The following is a 25,569-nucleotide window of genomic DNA, read 5'->3' as shown; positions in this document are numbered from 1 at the left end:
CGGGAATCTGCTACCCGCTGTGGGGTCACCGCCAGCCCCAGGCTCCGGGATGCTGTATGAGTGAGAGATAAGAAAGGCCTGGGGCCTGGTGGGTTCTGATCAATGCCACTGTCATTGTTAACAGTCAGTAGGTTCCGGGGGAGCAGAGAGGGCGCTCCAGGCAGGGCTGCCCTTGGCATTGTTTCCAAGAGTCATCCTTTGTTTCCTGTCTGATTTCTTTGCAGCACTGCCTTAATTCCTTCGTCCCCTTCCTCCACCTGTCAGACACAGGCCTTAGGGCCACGTCAAGGAGGAGACGGCTGGCATCCCAGAGGCAGGCTTCTCGGCCACTGGGCCACTGGTGGCCTTCGGCCTTTAGGTCAGGGAAGGGGTGGACGGTGACCCAGCGCCTGTGTGTCTGGGGAGAGCTGGCCTAGCAGCAGTGGGGGGAAATCGAATTTCCTGCCCATCTGGATGGCAGCTGCGGTCCAGCCTTCCTAGCCAGGCCGGCAGAGCCTTCCAGGGCCGGGAACGGCTGGGCACAGTGCCCACCTGCTGCTGTTGAGCCGGGAACTCTCTTCCTGGTGGCGTTTGGGAAGGAGGGAGGCGAGTGCCGGTGTCAGTGGACCCGCCTGCAAGGCACCTGTGCGTCACCTCTGGACGCGGGAGACTGGAGTCCGAGGTCCGTGCGCAGGCTCCCGTTTGGTCAAGTTATTGACCTCCCTGTGCCCTTCTTTCCCCATCTGTGAAAAGGAGATGATAATCCCAGAGCCTTGCCCGTAGGGTCCTTGAGAGATTTGATGAGACAGTGTGCTACGCTCCGGGCTTGAATGGGATAAATACTCAACACGCTTGCCCACGGGGGCCCGGTGAGGCGGCGTGGTGCGTCACATGGCTGGTGAGCGGGCCCCCGCAGCAGGCCATGCCCGCCCCAAGTTCACTGCCCTTTCTGCTCCCTGAGAACAGCCACTCTGAGCCGTCACCTGCGCCTGCTGGATTCTCATTCAGGATGAGAGGACGCTCCTTCCCCTTTCTGTTCCCGGCCCGTGGTCGCCAGGCAGATGAGCAGGGGCGGGGAGAGCAGGTACTTTGGGGGGTGCAGAGGGCCCGTGGCCAGCCCGGGAGAGCAGGAGAGAAACGGCACTGGGATCCGGGGCAGGAGTGGCCAGGGTTCCGGGCAGCTGTCCCGTCAGGCACGGCGGGCACGGACCCGGGGTCTGGGATGCCTCCGGCGACCCAGGATAAGACTCTGATTTTCATTTCTTTTAAAATGAGAGGGAAGCAAATGGGTACCAACAAAGAGATAAGAAGGAATCCCGGCTGCATAGTGTGTGCCTTTATGTCAATGTGGTCATAAAATATAACTGTTAATATTTTTCCACGAGAGGAAGAGGCCCGTGAGAGTCCTCCTGCGGCCCTGGCTGGTGGGGCTGTGGCTCCGGGCCCAGTTGCAGGACCCTGCCCCGGAGGGGGCTGTGGAGCCCATCCCCCCCCCAGCCACAGACACCCCGGCATTCCCTCTGAACGCAGGGCAGGGCCCGAGGCCGGTCTCTCCTGTTGCCCACCTGGCCCTGCTGTGTAGCCATTGGACCTAAGACCCTCTGCCTACTCGTGGCCAAAGTCAAGACAGACTGGAGCTCTCCTTCCTGAGCTGGCTCATCCTCACCTGCCCTGCTGCAAGGCTCTGAGCCACGGGAACTGGGGCGGGGGGATGGCACAGGGGACGGGGGTGGGGGGAACACTGGGTCTGCGCACAATGATAAAGAGCCCTGGAACTTTAAGGTATTGGAACCAGAATAAAAATAGTTACCTCCTTCTGCATGGGGAAACTGAGGCCCCAAGTGGTGAAGGGGTTCATCCACGATGCCCACTGGGGCAGAGGCAGAGCAAGGGCCCAGCGCAGGCTTTGGGCCTTTAGGCCGGTGCCCCCTGCCCTGGTGGCCGAGTAGGAGGAAGGGAAGTCATCACCTCTGCCGTGGTCACTTTGCTGTTAGAATCCATGGGGACCTTTCCCCCCGAAAACCTGCTGGAGGTGGGGAGTGGCCCTGCCGGGCCGAGTTAACCAAACCCCTCAGCCCTTCTGCAGAGGAGGGAAAGCACGGAGAAGGGGGAGGTGGCCCTCAGGGTGGCTAGACCCTTTACCCCCAACCCAGGCTGCTGGCTGGCATCCTTCAGTGGGGCTGTCCTCTCTTCCTGGGTATTCTAAGTTCCCCACCCGGCACTGCGCCCCCACAAACACACGCTGCGTCTCCAGGGAGCCTGGTGGGGCTGCAGTGCCTAATGGTCTCTGGGCATTTGCAGCTCCTGCCCCGAAGCCCGCCTGAGGCCAAGGCAGAAGGGGCCATCCCTCTTGGCAGTCGGGGGAGCCAGTTTACGGTCCCTCCCTGGGTTACCGCAGGGGTCACCTGAGAGTCTGTGGGGAGGGGGCCTGGAAGCAGAGGTGGCTGAGCCTCTGGTGAGGCCCTGGGAAGAGCACTGGGTTGGGAGCCCAGCCCCCACCGACATGCTGCAGGACTCAGGGCCAGCCCTGCTCCTGCTCTGGGCCTCAGTTTCCCATCTGCAGAGGAGGTGACCAAAGGACCTTCAGCCCGGGCGTACGAGGATTCTGGGGTCCTGCCTTATTTGGGGGCTCCAGTGAGGAACGGGGTGAGGGGGGTGTGGCTGTGCCCGAGGCTGAGTCACAGTTTTTCCGGGCAGGATCTGAGTTGGGATTTGGCTGCTTTGGGATTCACCCCAAAGAAAGGACAGAAGAGACGGGTGCGGCTCTGGCCGGAGCAAGCGGCCAAGTTGCTCCCGAGGACCCAGGGGGACGCAGGGGTGCGGTGGGTGAGAGCCTGGGCCTCAGCCGCAGCCAGACCTAAGCTCCGATCCCGCCTCTTCCATCGGCTTGGACCTGTGCCCTTTGCCAGTTTCCTTCATCTCCCTGACCCTCAGCGTCCTCATCTGTAAAGTAGGGTTGTGATGGCATCTGCTTCAGGAGCTTATTGGGGCCGTTGATGAAACTGGTGTTTCTAAAAGCACCGTCACCGTGCCTGTCACTTTGTAGGTGCTCCAGATGCTGCGCTCTGTCCATATCATTTGCTGACGATCGTAAGTTGGTTGTCCCTTTCCAGGGGGAAGTTCAGGTCTGGGAGGAGAATGGGCACGAGAGTGTGTTTTGTAACGTGCCAGAGTCGGGAGACCAAGCTGGGCTGTTTGGGGACTAAGGAGGGAGGGGTCAAGAAGCAGGTGCGGCTGGGCGGGGCCGGCGAAGGCAGGTTCTGGGAGTGCCTGTCTCAGAGCTGAGGCTCACCTCTGCCCAGGGGCCAGGGCTCCGCTGGTCCAGTGACCCTGTCTGAGGTGAGCCCGGAGCAGAGGCTTTCTGGGACTCTGGCCAGGGCCCAACAAGAAAGAGAGGCGTGCGGGTGGCGTCTGAGGTTGCATCCAAGACCGTTGGGTCCTCTTGCAGTAATTTTCCAACTTGTGTTTATATCTCCTTGGAACTTCCCTAATCCCTGGGCCAGGAGGGAAATTTGATGTCATGATTTGGATGGAAATGGGGGCGATTTCTGGAGGGAGGCGGACAGAACAAAGAGGTGGAGGGGTTTCCATGGTGCTGGATGCTACAGGCTAAAAAAAGAAAAGAAAAAAAAAAAAAGAAAAAAAAAAAGGCTTCCTTGTCATGGGTCTGGGGACGGGGACCGGAGGACAGTGCCCGTTAGCTGCGGGGCACGGGACCTGGACCCATCTGGAATTGGACTCACTTCTGGCCTATGGAAGGGCAGAAAGGATCACGAGTTTCTGTTTGGGGAAATCATTTATTTTCTCCTGATGATAAACGTCAGACAACGCTTAGAAAAAAGTTTAGCAGAAACACTACAAGCTATTAACAGTGGTGGCCCTGGGGAAGGGCATGAGCTTGGGGACGTGGGGAGCAAAAGATTGGGGGGGAAGTAGATTCTTGCGTATTGTTGGAGTTTTGTTTGACCCAGGTCAAACAAAGTGAGTCCTCGTCGAGGACTGTTGCCCTGGGGTCATGATTAATGTTGAAGTATAAAGTCACCTGATTAATAATAAGCACGTTTTCATTTTGTGGTGGAGTTTCATATACTCATTACAAAAATTTTGGCAAACAGAGATGTGGAGAAGAGAGTCAAGGTGGCCCGTAATCTCCCCACAGAGTGGGCTCTTTGGGGGTCGGGAAATGGTTGCCCAAGTTCAGGTGCAAGAGGTCCAGGGGGAGGGCGAGGGAGGGGAGGGTCTCCAAGGCGCGGGGCTCCTGTGGCTGGAACTTGATTTGCAGCCCCTCAGAGGTGGGCTTCCCAGGAGGTGTCGCCTGAGGAGCAGGCCAGTTGCCCCCGCCCCCCTGCACGGCCAGGCACAGCGGGGCTCCCGTGACCCCGTGCAGGGGCGTGAGGCGCGCGGTAGCTTCCTCCTGCCAAAGGCCACTCCCTCTGCCTCATCCCTAACCCCTCTTCAGGGCCGGATCCTTCCAAGCTCAGGTTGGCCCTAGAGCCCTGGAGATGAGTCAGCCCCAGGTTCATGAGGGCGAGGCCGGGAGAAAGGGAACCTCCCAGCCATGGGAGGGGGGGCAGGCGGTGGGATCAGTCCTCTGGGGGCACGTGGGGTTCAGCCACCGGGCATGGCTGACCGGTCACCTCCCTGCAGATGCGCCCCAGCTGATGGAGCTGCCCCGGGATGTCACTGCGGAGCTGGGGAGGAGTGCCCTCCTGGCGTGCCGGGCCATGGGCCGCCCGCCCCCGCTCGTCACCTGGCGCCGTGGAGATGGCCAGCCACTGGGGCCCAGGCGGGGTGGCAGGACGGGGCAGCCTGATTCGGGAGTGCTGTTCTTTGAAAGTAAGAGACAGGGGCCGGGGGAGGATGGGCGGGGGAGACAGGATGGCTTCTGACACGCCAAGTGCCTCCCCAGGCCGGGTGGCTCGGAGCAGAACGTTGATGCCTGGCATTGGCCATGGGTGAGGCCGACGCGGGCTCGTGTCCTGGCTGCCTGCCTCTGACCAAGTCGCCCCGCTGCTCTGAGCCCCCCACAGCCATGACAACGACAAAACCTACCGCCTGGGTTTAATAACGGGCCGGCCTGAGGGCTTGTCGCGCGGGTCGGATCCCGGACACCGGGGTGACCACGAATGCCCTCCCAAGGCCTGGCTGCCTCCCCCCAGCCCTCCTCCCTCACCCCTGCAGGGCCGGGCTGTGCCGTGGGCTGCCTGCACCTGGGGGGCCGGAGCGGTGGCGGGTCCCGGCAGTCAGGCCGGCCTCTTTCCGTCCCTCAGGTGTGGTCCCCGAAGACCAGGCCCTGTATGTCTGTGAAGCTCAAAATGTGTTCGGGAAGGTCCGGGCAGAGGCCCGGCTCGTCGTGACCGGACACGGTTCGCTGGTGGATCGGGGGGGCGGGGGGGGGTGGGTGGGGAGGCCGGGCACCGCCAGGGAGGCCCCCTCACTATGGCGGCCCATCCTTTGGGACGGGTGTGGCTGTGCCAGGCTCTCCAAGAGGAGATCTGGATGCCTGCTTCCTGGGCAACGTGCCCCGGGAAGTGTGCCCTTTGACCCTTGAGGATCCCCTATCCACTGGTTCCCTGGGGAGGGGCGGGGGGCAGTGGGGTCTCTGTCCCCGCGACGGCCACCCGCAGGAATCTAGTGTGACCCATACCGTCTCCCCTCCCCACAGCCCCACCACAGATCGCAAGCAGCGCCTCCACTGTCCGGGTGCTGGAGAGGCAGCCGGTGTCCCTGCCCTGCATCATCCTGGCGGGGAGGCCCCTCCCGGAGCGACGCTGGCTCAAGGCCGGGCTGCCGGTGAGCGAGCTCTCTGGGTGCAGGCACCCGCAGTGGTGCCTGGGGGCGGAGGGGACTGTCACGTTCCTCCCTCTGCCTCCGCTTTGCTATTTGCTTGGTTTGGAACGTGCTCTTCCTTGCTCCCTCTCTTGCCTGCCTCTTTCCAGAAACTTCTCTGGTAAATGTGCTGATAGCATCCGTCACCCTCCCAAGTCCTGCCAAGGTTTCTGTGGCTGCTGGTCCCCCCCACCCCCGAGAGCCGCAGGAGAGTCTTACGCTCCATTAGTGCTGAGGCTGGGGGGCAGGAATTTAGGGGGCACAGAGACAATGCTTTCTGCCCCCCATTCTGACCGGATGTGCAGTTCAACATCCGCCCTGACTACGTAGCTGGGCACGTGGTAGCTGCTTTATCCACTCATATGGATTCGGTTTTCTTTATTTATTTGTTTCTATTTCTCCTCTCGTGGCCACTCCTTTTCTTTTTAACAGTTTTTAAAAAAATTTTTTTTACATGTTTATTTATTTTTGAGAGAGAGAGAGAGAGAGAGAGAGACAGAATGCAAGCAGAGGAGGAACGGAGAGGGAGACACAGAATCCAAAGCAGGCTCCAGGCTCTGAGCTGTCAGCACAGAGCCCGACGCGGGGCTCAAACTCAGGAACAGCGAGATCGTGACCTGGGCTGAAGTCAGATGCTTAGCCCACTGAGCCACCCAGGCGCCCCTGGCCACTCCTTCTTTACCCCTCCCCTTTCCTCCATTCCCGGGCCCTGTCCTCAGACATATTGGGGACCTTGTGCCCTTGAGGGAGCCTTCCTGAGTAGAATCTGATGCTCGGGTTGCAGAAAGAGGGCCCTGGGCCCTGTCGATGCCAGGCCAGCGAGGGGCTGGAGATGTGGGCTCTGTTTCAGCTCCGTGGCCACACCGGAAGGGCGCAGGCCCGTAGGGCTGCCCAGTGCCACAAGCAGAAACCCCCTCAAGCTTGCTCGGCCCAAGGGGGCCTGGTACCAAGAGGGCACAGGGGCAGCTCCTGGAGCCGAGTCCCATGTGTGCAGCCAGGCTCACGGGACAGGGACAAGGATGCCGAAAGCGGGCTGAGGGCTGGTGGTGGAAAGGTTTTAAAAGGACCCCTCACCAAAGAAAGACTGGTTAGACATCTTTATGAAGGTCGCCCCGGGCGCCCTTCTGGACCAGCGCTCCCTGGTCCCCATGGGGACAGATCTGGGCAGCCACCAGGAGCCACTGTCTCTGCTTCTCTCCCTGGGAGCACGTCTGATGTGGCCACACCTCTGTTCTGCTCCTGTGGCTCTGTTCTCTCCCTGCAGGAATTTGTCCCTACTCTCTGTCCCTACCTTGGAGCCCCGGCCCCTACTCAGTAAAGGCTCTGGCCGCAGCCCTGTACTCTTGGGAGAGGCTCCCCCCGGCCCACTGGTCCGGCTGGTCGTGGGAGAGTGGGGTCCGAGGTGTGCCCGGGGTCAAGGTCACCTAGCCCCGAGGGTCTGCGGGGGTGGAGGAGTCTCAGGGAAGGGGAGAGAGTTCTCCAAACCCCTGACCTCTCGGTCCAGCTTGCTCCCCACTGGCCTGGTGGGCAGTGTGGTTTCCAGAGCGTTCTCTCTCTCAGCGGGCGCCATGTGGGGCTGCGGTTCAAGCTGGGGCTTCCTCACCCTCCCCAGCTCCCACCTGGCAGCCGACATTCGGTCCGAGCAGATGGCAGCCTCCACCTGGACCGGGCACTGCAGGAGGACGCGGGGAGGTACAGCTGTGTGCTCACCAACACGGCTGGCTCTCAGCACAGGGATGTGGAGTTGGTTGTCCAGGGTGAGTCCCGGGGTGCAGGGTAGGGGTGAGGGATGTGATGGGGTGGGGAGGATGCATGAGGAGAACTTGATCTGCAATACCTGTGTTTAAAAAATCGGGGCGCCTGGGTGGCTCAGTCGGTTGAGTGTCTGACTTTGGCCCACGATCTCACGGTTTGTGGGTTCGAGTCCCGCATCGGGCTCTGTGCTGACAGCTCGGAGCCTGGAGCCCGCTTCGGATTCTGTGTCTCCCTCTCGCTCTCTGCCCCTCTCCCACTCTGTCTCTCCATCTCCCCACAATAAACAAACATTAAAAAAAGTTATTTTTAAAAAAATGCACAAATAGGGGCGCCTGGGTGGCTCAGTTGAGCGTCTGACTCTCGATTTTCGCTCGTGATCTCGCAGTCTGTGGGACTGAGCCCCACATCGGGCTCCGTGGTGATGGCCAGAGCCTGCTTGGGATTCTCTCCCCTCGGTCTGCCCCTCCCCGACATGTGAGCTTACACACTGTATACGTCATGAGTTACATGTGACATAAATTGTATATAACTTTGTATACATTGTATGTAAGTAACTTGTAGGTTATATATACATTCTTTATAGGTCTATATTTCTATCCATCTATCTATGGATTCTTTATATACACATACACAGAAATGTTTAAAAACGAGACCGGGACCACAGCATATTAGTGTCTTGCAACCTGGGTGTTTGTTTTGACGATAGATTATGATCTTATGATCGTATTCTGCGAATAAATAGAGGGCTCAGTTGAAGACGACGTGTCCTCTGTTTGGATGAGCCGTGAGCAGCTCACCTGCCCCCTCACGTCCGCCTTCTCACCAGCCTGAACACCCTGCGGGGGACGGTTTGCGCTCTACCTTTGCCCACACGCCCCATCCCTTCCTTAGGATAAACCCATTAATGTAGAATTGAGTTTTGACTGACAGAGACTGCCCATTTTTAGGGCTTTTAGTGTATTTTACCCAATTAACGCTCCCACGCACAGTGCTGGAGAGTCCCTGTTCCCTTTACCTGCCCATCCAGGTGCCACCGTTCTTTTTTTTTTTTTTTTTTTAATGTTTGCTTATTTTTGAGAGAGAGAGAGAGCATGCTCGAGAGAGAGTGGGGGAGGGGTAGAGAGAGATGGGGAGACAGAGGATCCAAGCCGGCGCTGACAGCAGATGTGGGGCCCCCCTGAACTTATGAACCGTGAGATCACGACCCGAGCCGAAGTCAGACGCTCAACCGACTGAGTGCCCCCAGGCGCCCCACGACCCTTCCTTTGAACCTGAGACGAGAGGCTTAAACTAAGTGTGGCTATATTTTGTCATTTACCAAGTATGTTAATAATAATCCTCCTTTTTTTTTTTCCTCCCATTTGTTTTATAAAACCCCCCAAGGGTGAGCGGAAAGAACACATTGTTCCCATTTTCTAGAGGAAAACCAAAGTTCAGAAGGAGGCAGGGTCTAGAGCGCTGTCTTCCCTCCACGTCACCCCAACGAGTCGTAGCGATCAAAGCCTGGGCATGTGCCCCGGGCCACACCTCTGCCAGGTTCTGTGTAGGTTCCGCTGAATTTTCATAACTACCCGAGAGGTGGGGTTTAAAAGACTCCCCGTTATGCCGAGGCCCGGAGAGGCGAGTAACTCCGCAGGATCTCAGGCGCCTCGTCCGTCCGTGGGGCTGGTGCTGGACGCGACCGAGCTCGTCCTCTTGGCTCCCTTCGTTTCCAGTTCAACGGTAGTAATCGACTGGCGGGCTTGGGCCACCTGGGAGGATCTAGAAGGGCATTTTCCTCCCTAACGGGTGGGTCTCAGTGTTACTGGCAGAGCCCTTGGCTTCTGGCTTCCCCTCCCGTCTTGTCCAAGCCCGGTCTCTCCCCACCCCTGCACATCTGGACGGTGCCCAGAACGGATTTGGCACTTGTTTCCCAGTTCACTGTGTTCTGTGAATACTATTTTCTGCCATTTCTCATCTGTCCATCCCTGGAGAGTGGGCAGGGAATTGGGGTTAATGAGCTGTTTTGCTGATGAAGGAATCTGGGTACCAAAAGATTAAGTGGTTTACCCAAAGTCCCCGAGCAAAGAAAGGGCACAGCTGGTCCCGGGCACAGGCTGCCCTCTGTCCGGGGTGTGAATTCATAAAAGTGGTGGCTGTCGAACCATGCCCCTTGTGTCCTTTTGTTGAAATAGTTTTTTTGTTTGTTTCTTAAATTCTGATAAAATATACATAAAACTTACCATTTTGACCATCTGAAAGCCTCCAGTTTAAGCATATTCGTAGGGCGGCCATCACTACTGTCTGTCCCCAGAATTTTTTCATCATCTCAACGTGAAGCCCTCTGCCCCACTGAACACCAGCTCCCCATCTCCCTCTTGCCCAGCCCCTGGCAACCACCATTCTGCCCTGTGGCTCAGAAATCGCCTGTTCTAGAGACGTCGTGTGAGTGGAATCACACAGCATTTGTTCTTCTGTGTCTGGTTAATTGCATTTAGCGTAATGTTTTCAGGGTTCATCCGTGTTACAGTATGTATCACACTCTGACTCCTTTTTATTTATTTATTTTTAATTTTTTATGTTGTTTGTTTTTTATTTCGGAGCGAGGGAGCGGGGGAGCGGGGGAGCGGGGGCAGAGGGTGGGAGAGAAAATCCCAAGCAGGCTCCACACTCAGCCTGGAGCCCGATGCGGGGCTCGATCCCATGACCCTGGGATCATGACCTGAGCCAAAATCGAGAGTCAGACGCTCAACCAAGTGAGCCACCCAGGAGTCCCAGACTTTTACTCCTTTTTAAAGATTTTTTTTTTAATGTTTATTTTTGAGAGACAGAGCACGCAAGTGAGGGAGGGGCAGAGAGAGAGAGAGAAAGAGAGAGAGAGAGAGAGAGAGAGAGAGAGAGAGAGAGAGAATCCAAAGCAGGCTGTGGGCTGCCAGCGCAAAGCCCAATGTGGAGCTCAAACCCACCAACTGTGAGATCATGACCTGAACTGAAGTCGGATGTCCAACCAGCTGAGCCACCCAGGCGCCCCTACTGATGAATAATATTTTATACGTATGCCCCACATTTTGTTTTTCCGTCCTCCAGTTGATAGAGATTTGGATTGTTTTCAATTTAAAAAATTGGTTTGCTTTTGAAAGTGCCCCCTAGGATCCAGCCCGTGGCCACCCACCATGTCACCAATGAAGGGGTTCCAGCCTCCCTCCCCTGTGTGGCCTCGGGGGTCCCCACCCCTGCCATCACCTGGACCAAGGTAGGAGGAGCCTCTTGTGGTAAGGGTACCCAGAGGGGTGGGCCCAGTGCATCATGGGGTGGGGGGATTATGCAAATCGCCATGCGGTGTGGGCTTTGCTGATGTCACCCCCAACTCTCCTGCAGGAAACCAATGCCCTGGCCTCCATGGGTCCCCACTACAACGTGAGCAAGGATGGCACCCTGGTCATCGCCCGGCCATCTGCCCAGGATTCAGGAGCCTATGTCTGCACGGCCACCAACGCTGTGGGTTTCTCCAGCCAGGAGATGCGGCTTTCTGTCAACAGTGAGTGGTGGCCACCCCCTGTCCTGGGAGAGGGGCTTGGCAGGCATGGAGGCAGGGGCATGGACGAGCTGACCTTACCTGGACCTTCCTTGCCCCTGCCTCGAAATTCTTCCCATCTGAAGGGCACATGGACCAAAGCTGCCCTCCTCCAGCTCACTGTCCTCAGCAGTGTGCACATGCTCTAAGAGTGGGTCCAGTTCAGCCCTCTGTGAGCGAATGGTGGGAAGCCATCACATTAACAAGCCTCGGAAAAACACAGGCCCTACACTGGACCCCTGCCACGTGGGCAGCCCCCTTGCCCGCCACTGTCCCCGAGTCTCTGTGCCCCAGACCCTCGGGCCTCCATTCAATTTCTTAAATGGGCCTTCCTGCCTCAGGACCTTTGAACGAACAGTTCCTTCTTTGGCATCCCCTTCCCCCTCCTGGGCCAGCTGACTTCTCCCATTGGTCAGGTATCTGCTCTCTGACTCCTCAGACTGAGTCAAGCCGCTTTGCTGTAGACTCTCTGGAACGTCCCCTTTGTAACTATGATTAGATAGTTGATTGTGTGTTGAGTTGTTCGGTAGCAGTGTTCCCTGTGGGCCCTAATGCCGGGAGGACGTGGGGCAGGATCTGTCTCCTTTGCTGCTCCTTCCCCAAATCCACACAAAGCTGGGCACTCAGGAACCGCCTGGAATGAAGGAGCAAATGCACAGCCAAGTTTTCCTAGACATACTCTTACAACCACTATTTTTATACTACAAAAAAAAAAATTTTTTTTTAAGGGGAGATTTTCTCTCTAAATGAACATATAAGGGAATGCGTGAGGTCTTATGTGAGACAGAGAGAGACAGATCATGAGCAGGGGAGGGGCAGAGAGAGAGGGAGACACAGAATCTGAAACAGGCTCCAGGCTCCGAGCCGTCAGCACAGAGCCCGACGCGGGGCTCGAACCCACAAACCGTGAGATGGTGACCCAAAGCAGTCAGACGCTTAACAGACTGAGCCACCCGGGCGCCCCATCTAGCTTAATTATTATTGTTGAGACACGTCCTGGTATATCAGTGTATGAGCAGCTGGCTAGAAATGTAGGGGGGCATAAGGGAGGAGGGGGACGGGGTAATCTCTGTCATTAGGAGCCTTGAACTTGATACGAGAAAGAGGTGATGTGCACGGATTGGTATAAACCCCCGATCGGAGTTTGAGAAGGCCAGAGGGACGTTGTGCATCATCTGGTGGTTGATATCCTGAGAATGACTGAGGTGACCCCTGGGGGAGAAGGGGGACAGAGAAGACGAGGACAGAACCTGCCGGAATGTCCCCGGGGAAGGGACAGCCGGGGGAGGAGAAGCTAGAGGGTAGTCGATGTTGGGGCAGGAGTGAGTATGTCAGGGTCATCAAAGCAAGCCGAGCTTCCAGAGGGAGGGTGCTGGTGGAGAGGTGGAGGCCGGGACTGGGGGGGCCATGGGGTCTGGGGCCACCCCCACACCCCCACTCTCTCCTTAGAGCCGAGCCCACCCACTTTCTGCAACCCCCAGGGTGGGGGTAGCACCTCCGTTTCCTGGGGCGGCCGTCCTGGTCCCCTTTGGCCTCTGTGCCGTGGCTTCCTGTCCGTCTCACAGTCCCCGTGTGCTTCCGCCCACAGCTAAGCCCAGGATCCGTGGGAATGGGTCACGTGATGCAGATGAGCCTCTGAGAGTCATGGCCAAGGCTGGCGATGAGGTGACCCTGGACTGCGAGGCCCAGGGCTCCCCACCCCCCCTCGTCACCTGGACCAAGGACCTCCACCCTGTGCCCTCCGTCACCGACAGGTAACCCGATCCGATGCCCTTGGTCCTGGAGATGGGCGGAGCTTGAGGTTTGAGGAAACTGGCCTCGAGGTGGCCAGCGACCCGGCCAGTGTCTGGTACCCTGTGGACTCTCCCAGGGTCGGGTGCGGATTCGACTTCACACGTAGCACTTTTGTCCACGGGCCCCCTGAAGCCTGTCAGGGGACCCCTGAGAGAGAGCACAGGTGCCCAGGGTGAGACCCTTCGGAAGTTCACGTGCCCGGAGCCTCGTGCACCGGCCGCTGGGTGCTACGTGCAGAATCTCCTTTCACATCTGCGCGGCAGCCCTTGTTGTCCGAGCCGACTGAGGCTCAGCGAGGGGGGGGGGGGGGGTGTGGACTGCTTGTGGTCACCCAGCTAGGAAAGAGCCACCCCCCAGTTGGACGGTGCCCCAACGTTGTCACGTGCAACATCCCCATCTGCTCCTCAGACCAGATGTCTGGTGGCCGGGCTCTCTGACTCAGCTTCTCTCCCACCATCAGGGATGCCGGGATTGGGCACAGAGGGAGGCCGTACCCCCCCCCCCCCCACCCCAGGCAGGGCTGTGGGAGACGGTGGTTCCAGACAAGAAGGGTCTCGAGACTCCCGGGGCTCTTGACTTTTGAGCCCAGGGCGGGGGAGGCTCCGGCCAGTGACATCAGTCCTGGCAAGGTCTTTGAGAAGTTCCAGACCCAGAAGGTCTCACCGCCCCCCCCACCCCCCTAACACCCACACATGTGTCTGTACATCTCAGAACATCTGTTGGGTGAGCCCTTCCAAACCGTGGAGCCTGCACCCCTGAAGGCGGCCGGGGTCCCGGGCCTGGGCAGGGTCTGCAGTGCCCCCACCCCCACGCCCTGTCGGTGTCCCCGCAGCTGCGTGTGTCCTGGGAACCGGGGGTGGGAGGCCGGGGGAGCCTACCGCTCTCCCCACAAAGCCTGGTGTTAACTCCTCCAGTGCGGAGGCGACGGCCGGCCGGGTGCTCGTTTCTTTATGGCTCGTTACGGAGACGAGGAAACACACAGCGCTCACTTGTTCGCCCCTCCTTGTCGTGATGTGTTAATAGATCAACCGGGAGCCATAAATTGTGGGAGCTGCTTGTGCAATCCGGAGTCCTGTTCTGTTCCCCTCCGCTTCTTCCTGGCGCTCTCCAGAGATTTACGAGATTCTGGGAGTTTATCTCAGTTAGGAGTTTATCTAAGGTGGGGGGGCGGGGCTGGGCGAGGAGCTTAGACCCCGGAGTTCGTTCCACCTGGCTGGGGATCCCAGCTGCTGTCGTGTTGGCCGTGTGGCCTCAGGTGGCTGCCGGCTCCTCCCGGCCTGTTTTTCACCTGTACGGCGGATGTTGGTTAAATAGTGCTCACTACTTAGTGCGATGCAGCGAGGGATGCGCAGTGTTTAGCGGATGATTCGGTGCCGGAAAATCGCTCCCTCTCACACCATTTTATTGCCGCTGCCATTTGCACACTAAGGCGTCATTTCTAGCTTCTTCTAAAAAAAATTTATTTACTTATTTATTTTGAGAGAACGAGAGCACGGGCAGGGGAGGGGAAGAGAGAAAGAAAGGGTGAATCCCCAGCAGGCTCCACGCGCAGCGAGGAGCCAGACGCAGGGCTTGATCCCGCGAACGGGGAGATCATGACCTGGGCCAAAATCGCAATGCAGATGCTTAACCGGCTGAGCCACCCGGGCGCCCCGCATTCTCACCCACTGTTTAAAATATATAAGCTTTGTCGAGATACGATTCACACGCAGGACAGTTCGGGTTTGGGGATATTCGGGAGGGTGCAGCCATACCACAGCCACGTTTAGGACATTGCCATCACCCCGCCCCTAAACCCCACACTCGTTGGCAGCTGCCTCCATTCCTGTCCCTTCCCCCCTCCGGCCCATGTCAACCCCTCACCTGCTTTGTGTTTTGGGACTTAACCTATTCTGGACGTTTTGTAGAAGTGGGATCGTGTGATATGTGGCTTTGGGGGTCTGGTTCCTTGCACTCGACACGTTTTTGAGGCCCATCCATGTTGCAGCACGGAGCAGGGCTTCGTTCTCTTTTGCGGCTGAATGATGCTCCTTTGTGTGGAAAGACCGCCTTCTGTCTGTCCATCCGCCTGTTGATGGACGTTTCTGTTGTCGCCGTGCCGGCCAGGGGGAGTGACCTCGGCAAGTTTGATTGCATTGGAGCTTCATCCGCAGGCTCTTTGGGTCCCCCTGGCTCTTTGGGCCTCCCTGTGGCTCCCACAACCTCCCCCGCACAGAACTGAGCTTTGCTCACAGACGCACAGCTGCCCTTAGTCATACGACCATCCGGCCAGAAAATGGAGATTTAAAAATCCCCTGGAAACAGGCACCGAGCGAGCCGAGCGTGGCAGTGCTGGGCGGGGAGGGAGCTGCTGTCTGTTCGCTCCTTCTCCCCCCCCCTCCCCTCTTCCTTCTCCCAGGGAGTCCCAAGGCTCAGCTGCCATCCGGGCTGCCATTCTGGAGGCTTGTGGACTAACGTGTTTCAGTGAGTCGCAGGTGTTCATCCCGAGCCGCCTCTGCCCTCTCTGGATCGGCTGAGCCTTGCAAACTGCCTGCAGCGGCCCCTTCCTCTGTCCTCAAGGATGAAAAGCCAGCATTTGCTCTGTGGTTGCCCTGGGCCCGTCTTTCCTGACCCTGGGTGACACGGGCCAGGGGCTCTCGGCCTTGGCTGTGGTTAGGGTTGCCAGCAGAGCTCCAGTGCTGGTGTTTCCTCAAAGTTCCCTGGTAGCTCCATGGCGGGGGGGGGGGGGGTCCCCACGATGTGGGTGAGTCTCAGAGGCCCCCTCCATTTCTCTGTGGTCAGGGTGGCCCCTCTGGAGGTGGCTGCATGGAGCGTCACCATACCCAGTGTACTGAGGAGGAGACACAGAACATGGGGTGTGGAAAACTGGGATCCTGACCTTCTGACTCCCAGGGCTGGGTCCTGACACACACACACACACACACACACACACACACACAGGGACACACACACAGACAAGTCTACAAACGTAGACGCATTTACATCAGGCTTCTGGGCCACGTTAGGCAGGCCGCTGCTCTCTCTGCGGGGTCTAGAGAATATTCTGGGCTCCTCTGTCCTCTGAGTCAGTACATCCTAACAGAAAGAAAACGGTACGAGCTCGAGCGGCACTAAACTCTAAATCACTCCCCTGTGTCCACAACCCCGTCCAAGTTGTTCATGTAGGTGCTTTTCTAGAATTAAACTTAGTGCACCTTCTGTTATGCCTTTATCATTGACATTCCCCCCCCACCCCCATTTACCCATTTTCTTGATTCATCCTGGCCCTTATCACTTGCTTTTCGTTTAAAGGGCAAAAGAACATTCCAGGGCGCTCAGCTCTCATGGTTGCTAAGCTGTTCCTCTGTTTGGGGCCATAGGCTCCATTGCCAGCTTTCAGCGGTAATAAATGGGCTGTTGGGACATCATCCCACCAACGCTTCTCTTTATCTTCTGGGTCATTTCCTTGGGGTACAGTCCCCAAAGCAAACAACCGAGTCCTGGGGTGGGAATGGTCATCGGGTGCTTCTTACCCTGTGAGGCCTGCTGTTTGTCAAAAGACCATCCGGCTCGTGATTCAGAACTGCAGTCGGCAGGATTCGCGAGCCATCTCGTGTGCCCAGCCCTGTGCCGCAGCAGCGGCAGAGAGAAAAGGCTCTCGGAGAGAGACGGGGCTCTGGCTGTGCGTGACATCACGCGGCAAGAGACCTGGGATCCCATCCCAGCCTTGTCCCCACCTCGTTGAGTGAATGTGAGCGAGACCCTTCCCCGCTCTGGGCCTCAGTCTTCCCGTCTGAGAAATGAAAGGGCTGGGCGGAGAGCTCACGGCAGAGGATGGTGGCCAAACGGCTCCTAGTGGCTCTGGTCCCATGATTCAGCCCCAGGATGCTGGGGCGAGGCCGTGTTGCCGGGCAACAGTGTTTGTTTGTGGTTCTGATGTGTAGCTGGGACAGCTGTGAGTGCTCTTGGCTCGGGCTCCAGCTTTCCAGCTCCGGGGGCAGCGGGCCAGGGTCCCCCACCGGGCCGATCCAGACGCATCTGGGGGAGGAGGGGGGCAAGCTGGCGGGGAGGGGACAGTGAATGGATGGAGCATCCCCGGGATGCTGCGGGACGGTTGGCGCGCCCACCCCCCTCTCTGGGCCCACTTGGCCCCGAGTGGAGAAGCGGGCTGCCAGCGGGGTTCTGGTGCTCCTGGAGAAAAGCTGCCTCCTCACCGGAAGCCGGTGGCGTGGTGGCGGCGCCCCGGTGCCCTCCTGTGGGGTCTTTACCTTGGTGGATCCTCACCATTTGTGCTGCTCCCTGGCCTGGCAAGGGGTCTTATTAGCTTATGGCCAGCAGCTCTCATTCTGGAGAACAGTGCGTGACACTGTAAGTGTCAGAACCGAACATTCTAGAGCACCGTGGCAGCTGGCAGCACGGGTGCAGCGTCCGAAGTCAAGTCCGCGTTCTGCCCGAAACGGGGGCAGCAGGATGGGCACCACGGGACCCGGCCAGAGGGGCTGAGTGTAGACAAGCCACCCGGACTCTAAGCAGCCTGGAGATGAGAGTATTTTCTCTGCCCTGCGGCAGCCGGCGCACCCTGAACCCCGTGGCTCTTTGTCGAATGAATGAATGAATGAATGAATGAGCGAGCAGCTGGCTGAGCTGGGCTCCATGCAACTCAGAGCAGAGCAAGGGTCAGGGAGGACTTCCTGGAGGGGTTGGAGCGTGTGCTGCCTTGAAGGGGGTCTGGAGGGCAGGAGGGTGTGCCCTTGAGACCAGGTTGGGGGGACACAGTGTGAGCAGAGGTGGGAAAGGGCGCGCACCCGTGTGTGTGTGTGTGTGTGTGTGTGTGTGTGTGTGTGTGTACATCTGGGATTTGCCATCACATTTTTATCGAGCACCTACTGTGGGCCAGGGGCTGTGTTAAGGGCTGGGGACAGGGCAGGAACCCGGCCCCTCCCCTGCTAGAAGCGTCGACCTTGACAGGTGATCACAGGTGTGATGGCTGCCGTAATGGCTCCAGGATCGGGTCACCGGAGGCAGGGCATCTCCCAGGGCAGGAGGCGCGGCTTCCCTGAACCACAGAGAACGAGGGGGAGCTGGAGAGGTCAGCTGAGTGAGGCTGCAGCCAAGGTGCCTGCTGGGAATGATACCCGCTTGATTCGGAGCACTTTCTGTCGGGTGCCCTTTGGACTCTCTGTGCAGGTAGGTGCCCCCTTGAGCTCTGAGAACCGGAGGGACCCGGCAGGGTAGGTGGGCCCCTCTCAGATCCGACCCCCCATCTCCGTGCCTGTGTGAACCTCGCAGCTGCAGCCATCTGTGAAGGCTCGAGCTGGATGCGTGTCATAAACAGGAAATTCCCGGGGCGCCTGGGTGGCTCAGTCGGTTAAGCGTCCGACTTCGGCTCAGGTCATGATCTCGTGGTCTGTGAGTTCGAGCCCCGCGTCGAGCTCTGGGCTGACAGCTCAGAGCCCGGAGCCTGTTTCGGATTCTGTGTCTCCCTCTCTCTCTGACCCTCCCCCGTTCATGCTCTGTCTCTCTCTGTCTCAAAAATAAATAAACGTTAAAAAAAATTTAAAAAAAGACAAAACAGGAAATTCCCTGGTTCTCATCTCAGTGCCTCGGGCAGCCGTCTGGCTGTTCCGGCCACGGCCACGCCGGAGGGGCCGCCACTGATCACGCCACGTGCACGCAGCGGCAGTGTTCACCCCGCCTCTTCCCACCTCTCCCCGGCCCACACCCCCAGGCTGCAGCCCCCAGACCTGCAGAACGCCTGAGGAAGGGGAGGGAGAGCTGGGTCCCAAGCCAGTGTGGTGGAGAGGGCTGCGACAGGGAGGGGAAAGGACAGGCAGCCGTGGGAGTTCACGGGCTGCACCTACCAGACTTGGGGCATCGAGGCAGGAGGCCTTCCTGGAGGAGGTGATGTCTAAGTACTGAAGGTCGAGCAGGTATAACCTGGGTGAACAGGAGGTGGAGGGGTGCCCCAGGTAGGAAGAGCGGCAAGGGCAAAAGAATGAAAGTGAGACGAAGCCGGTCCTTCGAGGAGGAGCGGTGGTCCGTCAGGGGTTGGGGCGGGGGACTGGTCCGTGTAGACCCACACAGGCCAGGAGGCTATGCTTGGATTTTGCAGGGCAACCGCAGAGGGCTTGAGGGAAAGCAGTGATATGGCCGTCCTGTCAGTGACAGCAGACACAGGCTCCACGGGGCAGGTAATGGGGTCCTTTGGCCTCTGCTAGGCCTCAGCTTGTCCATCCTTTGTGGTAAACTAACAGCGTTCCCTTTCTGAGAAATGACCTGGGGCCGGTCATAGGAAAGACAAGATGCCTATTTTCATCGGGGGGAGTTTTCCCCTTCTGGAAATTTCTTTCATTATGATGATTACTAATTATTTGAAGCTTATTCATTTTGAGACAGAGAATGGGTGCACGCAAGTGGGGGAGGAGCAGAGGGAGAGAAAGAGAGAGCATCCCAAGCAGGCTCCAAGCTGTCAGCGCAGAGCCCGACGTGGGGCTCGAACTCACGAACCCCGAGATCGTGCCCTGAGCCGAAATCGAGAGTCGGACGCTTCGTTGACTGAGCCACCCAGGCGGCCCTTACTATCTTTCTCCCAGAAGCTCCCAGTTCCTATCCTTTAAAGGTCTTGTTGAGGGAGAGCGAGCGAGCGAGGTGGTCTATGGTCTCTGAAGTTTTCAAAACTAGAAGCCAGCTTCTGAATAAAAGAATCCGGAGCTGCCTCTTCAAATGGGAAGCAGTTGGGGTTCAGAGACATTGACTGCCTGCCTCAGGTTGCACAGCACGTCTGTAGCAGAAGCAGATGTTGGATCCCGAACTCCGGTTCCCAGCCCGCACCTCTTGCCGCTGACCCACGCCGTCCCCATGTTCTCCGCTGAGGTTTGCAGTGAGGTCCTGGGAGGGAGGGAACCGTGTAGGTGGAGTATATATATATATATGTTCCAGCCTCAAACTGATCTGGCCCTTGGTTGGTGGATGTCAATATCATTTAATTAAAAAGTATATAAAAACCTGTGGATGAGAAAAGTCAGGGAAGCGATGCCACACGGGCGAGACGTGTACCCGTCGCTGGGACGAATCAGGATCTGCGCGGTGTTTTTCCTCCTCTTTGAGAGATCAAGTGACCAGCTCAGGGCGGCCCCGCTGATCGGAGACTCGGAAGGAGAGCCCGGACACTAGCGGGCGTGCTAACAGCAGGGCTGTTTACTGAGCACTTACTACGTCCCAGGCACGTGAGCTTGGCGTGTGCCGTGTCACTTCATGCTTGCCACCTCCTGTGACTCCAGATGAGGACCCCGAGTCCCCTGGAGGTGGAGTCCTTGGCCCACGGTGGCAGACGGTAGTTCACGTGGGGCCACTCAAAGCCCTGCTCCCGTCTGCTCTTTCGTGATGCTTCTCAGGGTGGGGACACTTCCTCATGTCCCTGGGCAGTGTGCCCAAGGGCTGGTCCCCTGACCTGTGTCAGAGCCACCTAGGACCTTGGTAAAACCTCAGTTCCTGCCCCCCGCCATCAGAGCCCCAGGGGGGGCTGGGAATCTGCGTGTTTCACACGAAGCCTGGAGATTCTGATGAGAAGCCCTGCCCTGCAACGTGTGAGTGAGGCGTCTGTGCCCAGGACAGCTGATGGTGTGTGAGCCCTGGCCCAGGACTCCTCGTCCTGTTCAGGCAGTACCCATAGAGCAGTGTGCAGAAAGGTCTGGCAGTGGAAGGAAAGAAGGAAGGGAGGAAGGAGGGAGGGAAGAAGGGAGGGAGGAAGGAAGGAAGGAAAGAAAGGGAGGGAGGGAGGAGAGGAGAGAAGAGGAGAGGAGAGGAGAGGAGAGGAGAGGAGAGGACAGAAAAAGAAAGAATATCTAAATATTTAAATGTCCTCCGCAGGGGAGCAGATTCATGAATTGTGGTATGGTCACACGAGGGAATATTGTGCAGTGGTGAAAAATGAATGAATTAGATCTACGCACATACACGTGAAGCCATCTATATGAATGTTTTTATTTTATTTATTTTGTAAAAGTGTATTTGTGTTTGAGAGAGAAACAGAACGAGGTGGGGAGGGGCTGAGAGAGAGGGGGAGAGAGACTCCCAAGCAGGCTCCGCCCTGTCAGCACGGAGCCCGGAGCCCGATGAGGGGCTCAAAGTCAGGAACTGTGAGATCATGACCGGAGCCGAGACCGAGAGTCGGACACTAGCTGACTGAGCCCCCCAGGCGCCCCCGTATGATATTGTCTCCAGTTTCCAGAACGAGACAAGTGAGGCACAGAGAGGTTAAATGACCAGGCCAACCTCACACAGCAAGCATGTGGCCCAACAGGGTTGGATCCCAGTGGTCCAGCCCGGTGCCGGGGCTCTAAGGCCATCACCTGGTGTCACTAACTGTCCTCAGAGAGCTTGGCACCAAGTGCCTGCTGGATGCTTCGGAGGAGGGGGTACTGGGCAGGGGGATTATTACCCCATCTTACAGATGGGAAGACAGAGGCCCAGCAGGGCAAAAGTAGTAGCCCGAGGTCGCACAGGCAGCCCACTGCCAGCAGTGAGGACCCGTCTGAGAAGCACATGCCCAGCACTTTGCTTGCAGCTGCCTGGGAGATGGGGACCGTTGTCACCTCCATTTTGCAGAGGAGGAAACGGACACTCAGCAGAAAGGGGAGTGGGGACCCCAGCACTGTTGGACTCTAGAGCCCAGCTGTTATACTAGGAGCACAGGCTGGCGGCTGGCCTTTGGGGTCCCCCACCCCCGTGCTGGCCGCTTGCATTTGGGGCCAGCTGGGGCCAGTGGCCGCAGCTGCCCTCCTCGATTTATGGGGACAGGGGCTTCACGGAGCCAGCACATATGGGCCGGTGACATCATGTCTGCTGGGGCCCCTTGGGGTCCGGCCCAGCTGCAGGAGCCTGGCTGGGGGTCCCAGATCCCTCTGGGAGGGGGGCCAGGTGGCTTTAGCAAGGTGGGCCAGATTGGGGACGGCAATGACGAGGGGCCTACACAGCTTCCTCCCGAGGGCCCGGCGCAGGGCTGGATGACAGAATACCAAAACACTGGATTCGGAGTCTGGCCGGCCCTGGCACTTAGCCTCAGAGGGCCTCTGGGCTGGCAGCTTCTCCTCGGAAGCCGTGGGGAGGGTGTATGACCGGCCTCGTCCCCCGCCTCGGGGCAGGGCGTGCAGAAGAGAGGGAGTTAATTGGTGACCATGTGCCTGGCCCCGGGCTGAGCCCACATGGAATCTGGCCATCTGCTGGGGGAGGCGGGTGCTCCAGTGGAGTCTTGAGGTCTTTCCGGTGGGGCTGGGATTGGTTGGGGCCTCACCAGTGCCCCTCACTCCTGCAGGCATCGCCTCCTGCCGTCAGGCTCCCTGCGTGTGGCCCAGGCCCAGGTCGGTGACAGTGGCCTCTACAGATGCACAGCCAGCAACCCTGCTGGGTCCGCTTCTCAGCACTACATGCTCCGGGTGCAAGGTAGGACCCGGGCTGCCGGCCGGGGTCTCGCCCACGGCCCCTCCCTTCCGTCCATCTTTCTTAGGCCTTCTCAGTGTCCTTCCCTGTTTGCAGGCCAGGCCCTGTCGCCTCCTCATGGGGCCCTCCAGTGCTTCCTCCCCTCCCCTCTGGGTCCTCCAGCCCTGTATCTCCTCAGTCACTTTCTCCCTTCCCCTGTACCCTCGGATGGGGCCCCCTGAGAACAGAGGGCAGGGCCCAGGGTGGGCCTAGGGTGGTAAGGGTCAGAGGGGAACCCATGAAGGGGTTCTGGTTCCCGACTTGGCTGGGGCCCCAGGGGTGGACATTCCCCTGGATGTCTTGGTCCCGTCCACAGAGGCCAGCCGTGCTGTCGCTCCCCCAGAGAGGCAGGGGGCTTGTTAGCTTCGAAAGCCCCAGGGGATTACCAATGCTAGGGGCCAACCGACTGTGGCCCGCGGGCCATGTCTGACCCATTTCCTGTTTTCACATGGCCCACCGGTGAAAAATTAAACGATTGGGAAAAAAACCCAAACAACACTTTTTGTGATGCGTGAAAATTACAGGAGATTCCGATTTCAGTGTCCGCAAAACCAGCCTTCTTAGAACCTGAGAGTCATGTCCGTGTGGTCTCTGGCTTCTCTCAAGCCACAGGGGCGAGTTGAGTAGTTGAGAGAGAGGCCATCTGGCCCGCAAAGCCTGAAATATTTACTCTCTTGCCCTTTATGGAAAAAGAGACCCCGATCTAAGCTAGCAGCCCATCTTACAGGTGGATAGGCTGAGGCTCAGAAAGGGAAGGGGGGAAAGGTTTGCTGTGGGTTTGCGTGAGCGTATGAGAGATACGGCAGTGGCAGGGCGCGGGGGGAGGGAGGGGGCTGGGTGGTGAGCAAGGCCCCAGAGTTAGGAGGACTGGATGTGAGTCCTGACTCTGCTACCACTGACGGGCTGTGTGACCTTGGGCAGCCGCTTGGCCTCTCTGAGCCTTGGCTTCCTCCTCCATAAACCGGGGGCCACAGTCACGCCCATCCCATAGCTGTCAGAAGGGGGAGCGTCACAGTGGAACCTGCTGTTGTTTTCAGCAGGTGTGAGGGGCGGGCAAGGCACGGGCACCCTCGTGCTCCTGGACACCGAGGTCCTGGGGTGGCCCAGGGGAGCGGCCTGGATTCCCGCTCAGACAGACTCAGGGCTGGGGCTGGCTCCGGTTCCTCTCAGCTGAGGGACTGGGTGACTCTGGTCAATCGCCTGACCCTTCTGAGCCTCAGCTTCTTCATCTGCGAAATGGGCTTGGTATCACCAGCCCGGAGGAAGGACCGGAGTGGGACAGAGGAGATGTAAACGTGGAAGGAATGATGGCCCCCATCTCCCCCCAGCCCAGGGAAGGGAGGGAGCAGGAGTAGGGGGATGGCGGGGAGAGCGGGTGAGGAGAAAGAAGCTGGGAGAAAGGAGGAGGAGAAAGAAGCGATTCTGCGATGAGAGCACGTGTGTTCAGACGAAAGGCGGATTCGATTCACTTTGGGGGGGCCACCTGGGGCGTCCTGCTGCCCTTTCCTGACAAAAGGAGGAATGGTCAGCCTTAGGCTGCACCCTACAGTGATCCCTGCTGCTTGGTGATCCCCGGAAGTAAGGGCAGGTGGGTCTGGGCTCTGCGCCCCCCCACCTGGGGCCCCAGTGACTGGATCCCCCTCCCCGGGGCTCTTCAGTGCCCCCTCAGGTGCAGCCGGGCCCGCGGGTCCTGAAGGTGCTGGCAGGAGAGATTCTGGACCTGAACTGTGTGGCCGAGGGCAGCCCGGAGCCCCGGCTGAACTGGTCCAAGGACGGGGTGGCCCTGCGGGGCGGGAGCCCCGAGGGTTCCGTCCACTTCTCGGCCATCCAGGCCTCTGACGCGGGGCTGTACCGCTGCGAGGCCTCCAACAGCGCCGGCGTGGATGCCTGGGAGCTGGAGCTCAGGGTGCTGGGTGAGTCTCCCCTGAACCCCCCAACTCACCGCTCCGCACCCCCCCCCACCCCCAGCAGTAGCCTGGGCTTCTGAGAGTCTTTTTTATGTTTAATGTTTATTTATGTTTAAAGAGAGAGACAGAGGATGAGCGGGGGAGAGGCAGAGAGAGAGGGAGACAGAATCTGAAGCAGGTTCTGGGCTCCGAGCTGGCAGTGCAGAGCCCGATGCGGGACTCGAACTCACGGACGGAGCTTCACTGACTGAGCCACCCAGGCGCCCCTGGGCCTCTGAGATTCTTAACCCCTTCCTTCCTCCCGTCCGCTAGCCCCTGAGGCGGTGGGAGCATCCAGTGTGAGGGAGCCTTAGGTCAGCCTTGTGGGCACCCTCTCTGCTCCGGGGTGGCCAGAAGGTGCCACGGAGTCATGATCAAAGAGCCGGTGCCTGGGCCGAGACTCCGCTCCTTCCGCTTTCTGGCTGGACAACTGTAGGCCATTTACACTCTCTGCCCCTCAGTTTTGTCCCTTGTAAAATGGGCCCGATAATAGCAGGGAGTCCGAGAGGATGTGTGAGAAGCATCCTGGTGCACGGGGAGGTCTGGTCTGGATCAGTGGTGCCGCATTTTTCACTATTACGAACGAGAGACAAACCCGGAAAGCCGCTGCTGGAGGGGAGCGCGGGGCAGGGCCCTGCCAGGCTCCACCTCCCAAGCCCGTGGGGTGGCTCGTGGCCCTGGCGGCCTCTCTGCGGGCCAGCCTGTGGGAGGTGGGGCTCGTGCCTGGCCGGGTTCTGGATGGGACACCCTCTCCACCGGCCTGGGTGTAAGTGCGGCCACACTGCCTCTCCCCAGAGCCGCCGCGCTGGGAGGCCGATGAGACCAGCGGCCTGCTGGAGAGAGTAGCAGGAGAGAATGCCAGCCTGCCGTGCCCTGCCAGAGGTGAGGCCGGGCCCCGGGGTGGGTTGGACTGGGAAACACTGTGGGCAATGCCCATGGGTTCGGGAGCGGGAGGGGGGTCCTCACTCCCAGCCAGGCCACGCCAGACATTTCATCCTGTCGACGACCCTGTAGGACGGGTATTAGCTTTAGCTCTCTTCTGTTGGGGGCAATCTAGGCCCAGAGGGACTAAGCAACTTGTTAGAGGTCACGCAGCCGGGAGGTGACCCACAAAGCGTGGTGTGGGTTGACCCCAGCCCCCTCTGCCTGGGAAATGCGGCAGCTGGGCTGAGGACGGCCCGAGGGTCCAAGTATTGGGGCTCAGTGCCCCGCCCCCACTCTTCAAGCCCGCCCCAGGCTTTCTAGCAGAGATAGATT

The 25,569-nt window shown here is 58.8% G+C and overlaps 1 protein-coding gene and 1 long non-coding RNA gene across 2 annotated transcripts in view; one reads left to right on the top strand and one right to left on the bottom strand.

Annotated features, from left to right (window-relative positions):
* Positions 1-25,569, top strand: part of HMCN2 (hemicentin 2) — a 144,891-nt gene that overhangs the window by 47,573 nt on the left and 71,749 nt on the right. The window contains exons 16-25 of the mRNA XM_053204504.1: positions 4,627-4,815; positions 5,250-5,345; positions 5,645-5,772; positions 7,421-7,565; positions 10,683-10,795; positions 10,921-11,080; positions 12,705-12,870; positions 22,203-22,330; positions 24,025-24,279; positions 25,108-25,194. Of these exons, the coding sequence (XP_053060479.1) occupies positions 4,627-4,815; positions 5,250-5,345; positions 5,645-5,772; positions 7,421-7,565; positions 10,683-10,795; positions 10,921-11,080; positions 12,705-12,870; positions 22,203-22,330; positions 24,025-24,279; positions 25,108-25,194 (1,467 nt within the window). The remainder of the gene's footprint in view (positions 1-4,626; positions 4,816-5,249; positions 5,346-5,644; positions 5,773-7,420; positions 7,566-10,682; positions 10,796-10,920; positions 11,081-12,704; positions 12,871-22,202; positions 22,331-24,024; positions 24,280-25,107; positions 25,195-25,569) is intronic.
* On the bottom strand, positions 14,299-16,800 carry LOC113592894 (uncharacterized). Its single transcript, XR_003412892.2, has 2 exons — positions 16,423-16,800; positions 14,299-15,985 (listed from the first exon to the last, which is right to left on the bottom strand). It is a non-coding gene; the product is annotated as an uncharacterized LOC113592894 (long non-coding RNA).

This window comes from Acinonyx jubatus, chromosome D4, assembly GCF_027475565.1.
Source record: "Acinonyx jubatus isolate Ajub_Pintada_27869175 chromosome D4, VMU_Ajub_asm_v1.0, whole genome shotgun sequence".
Taxonomy (NCBI): domain Eukaryota; kingdom Metazoa; phylum Chordata; class Mammalia; order Carnivora; family Felidae; genus Acinonyx; species Acinonyx jubatus.
The sequence above is the reverse complement of the archived record's forward strand: the minus strand, read 5'-3'. Positions and strand labels throughout refer to the sequence as shown.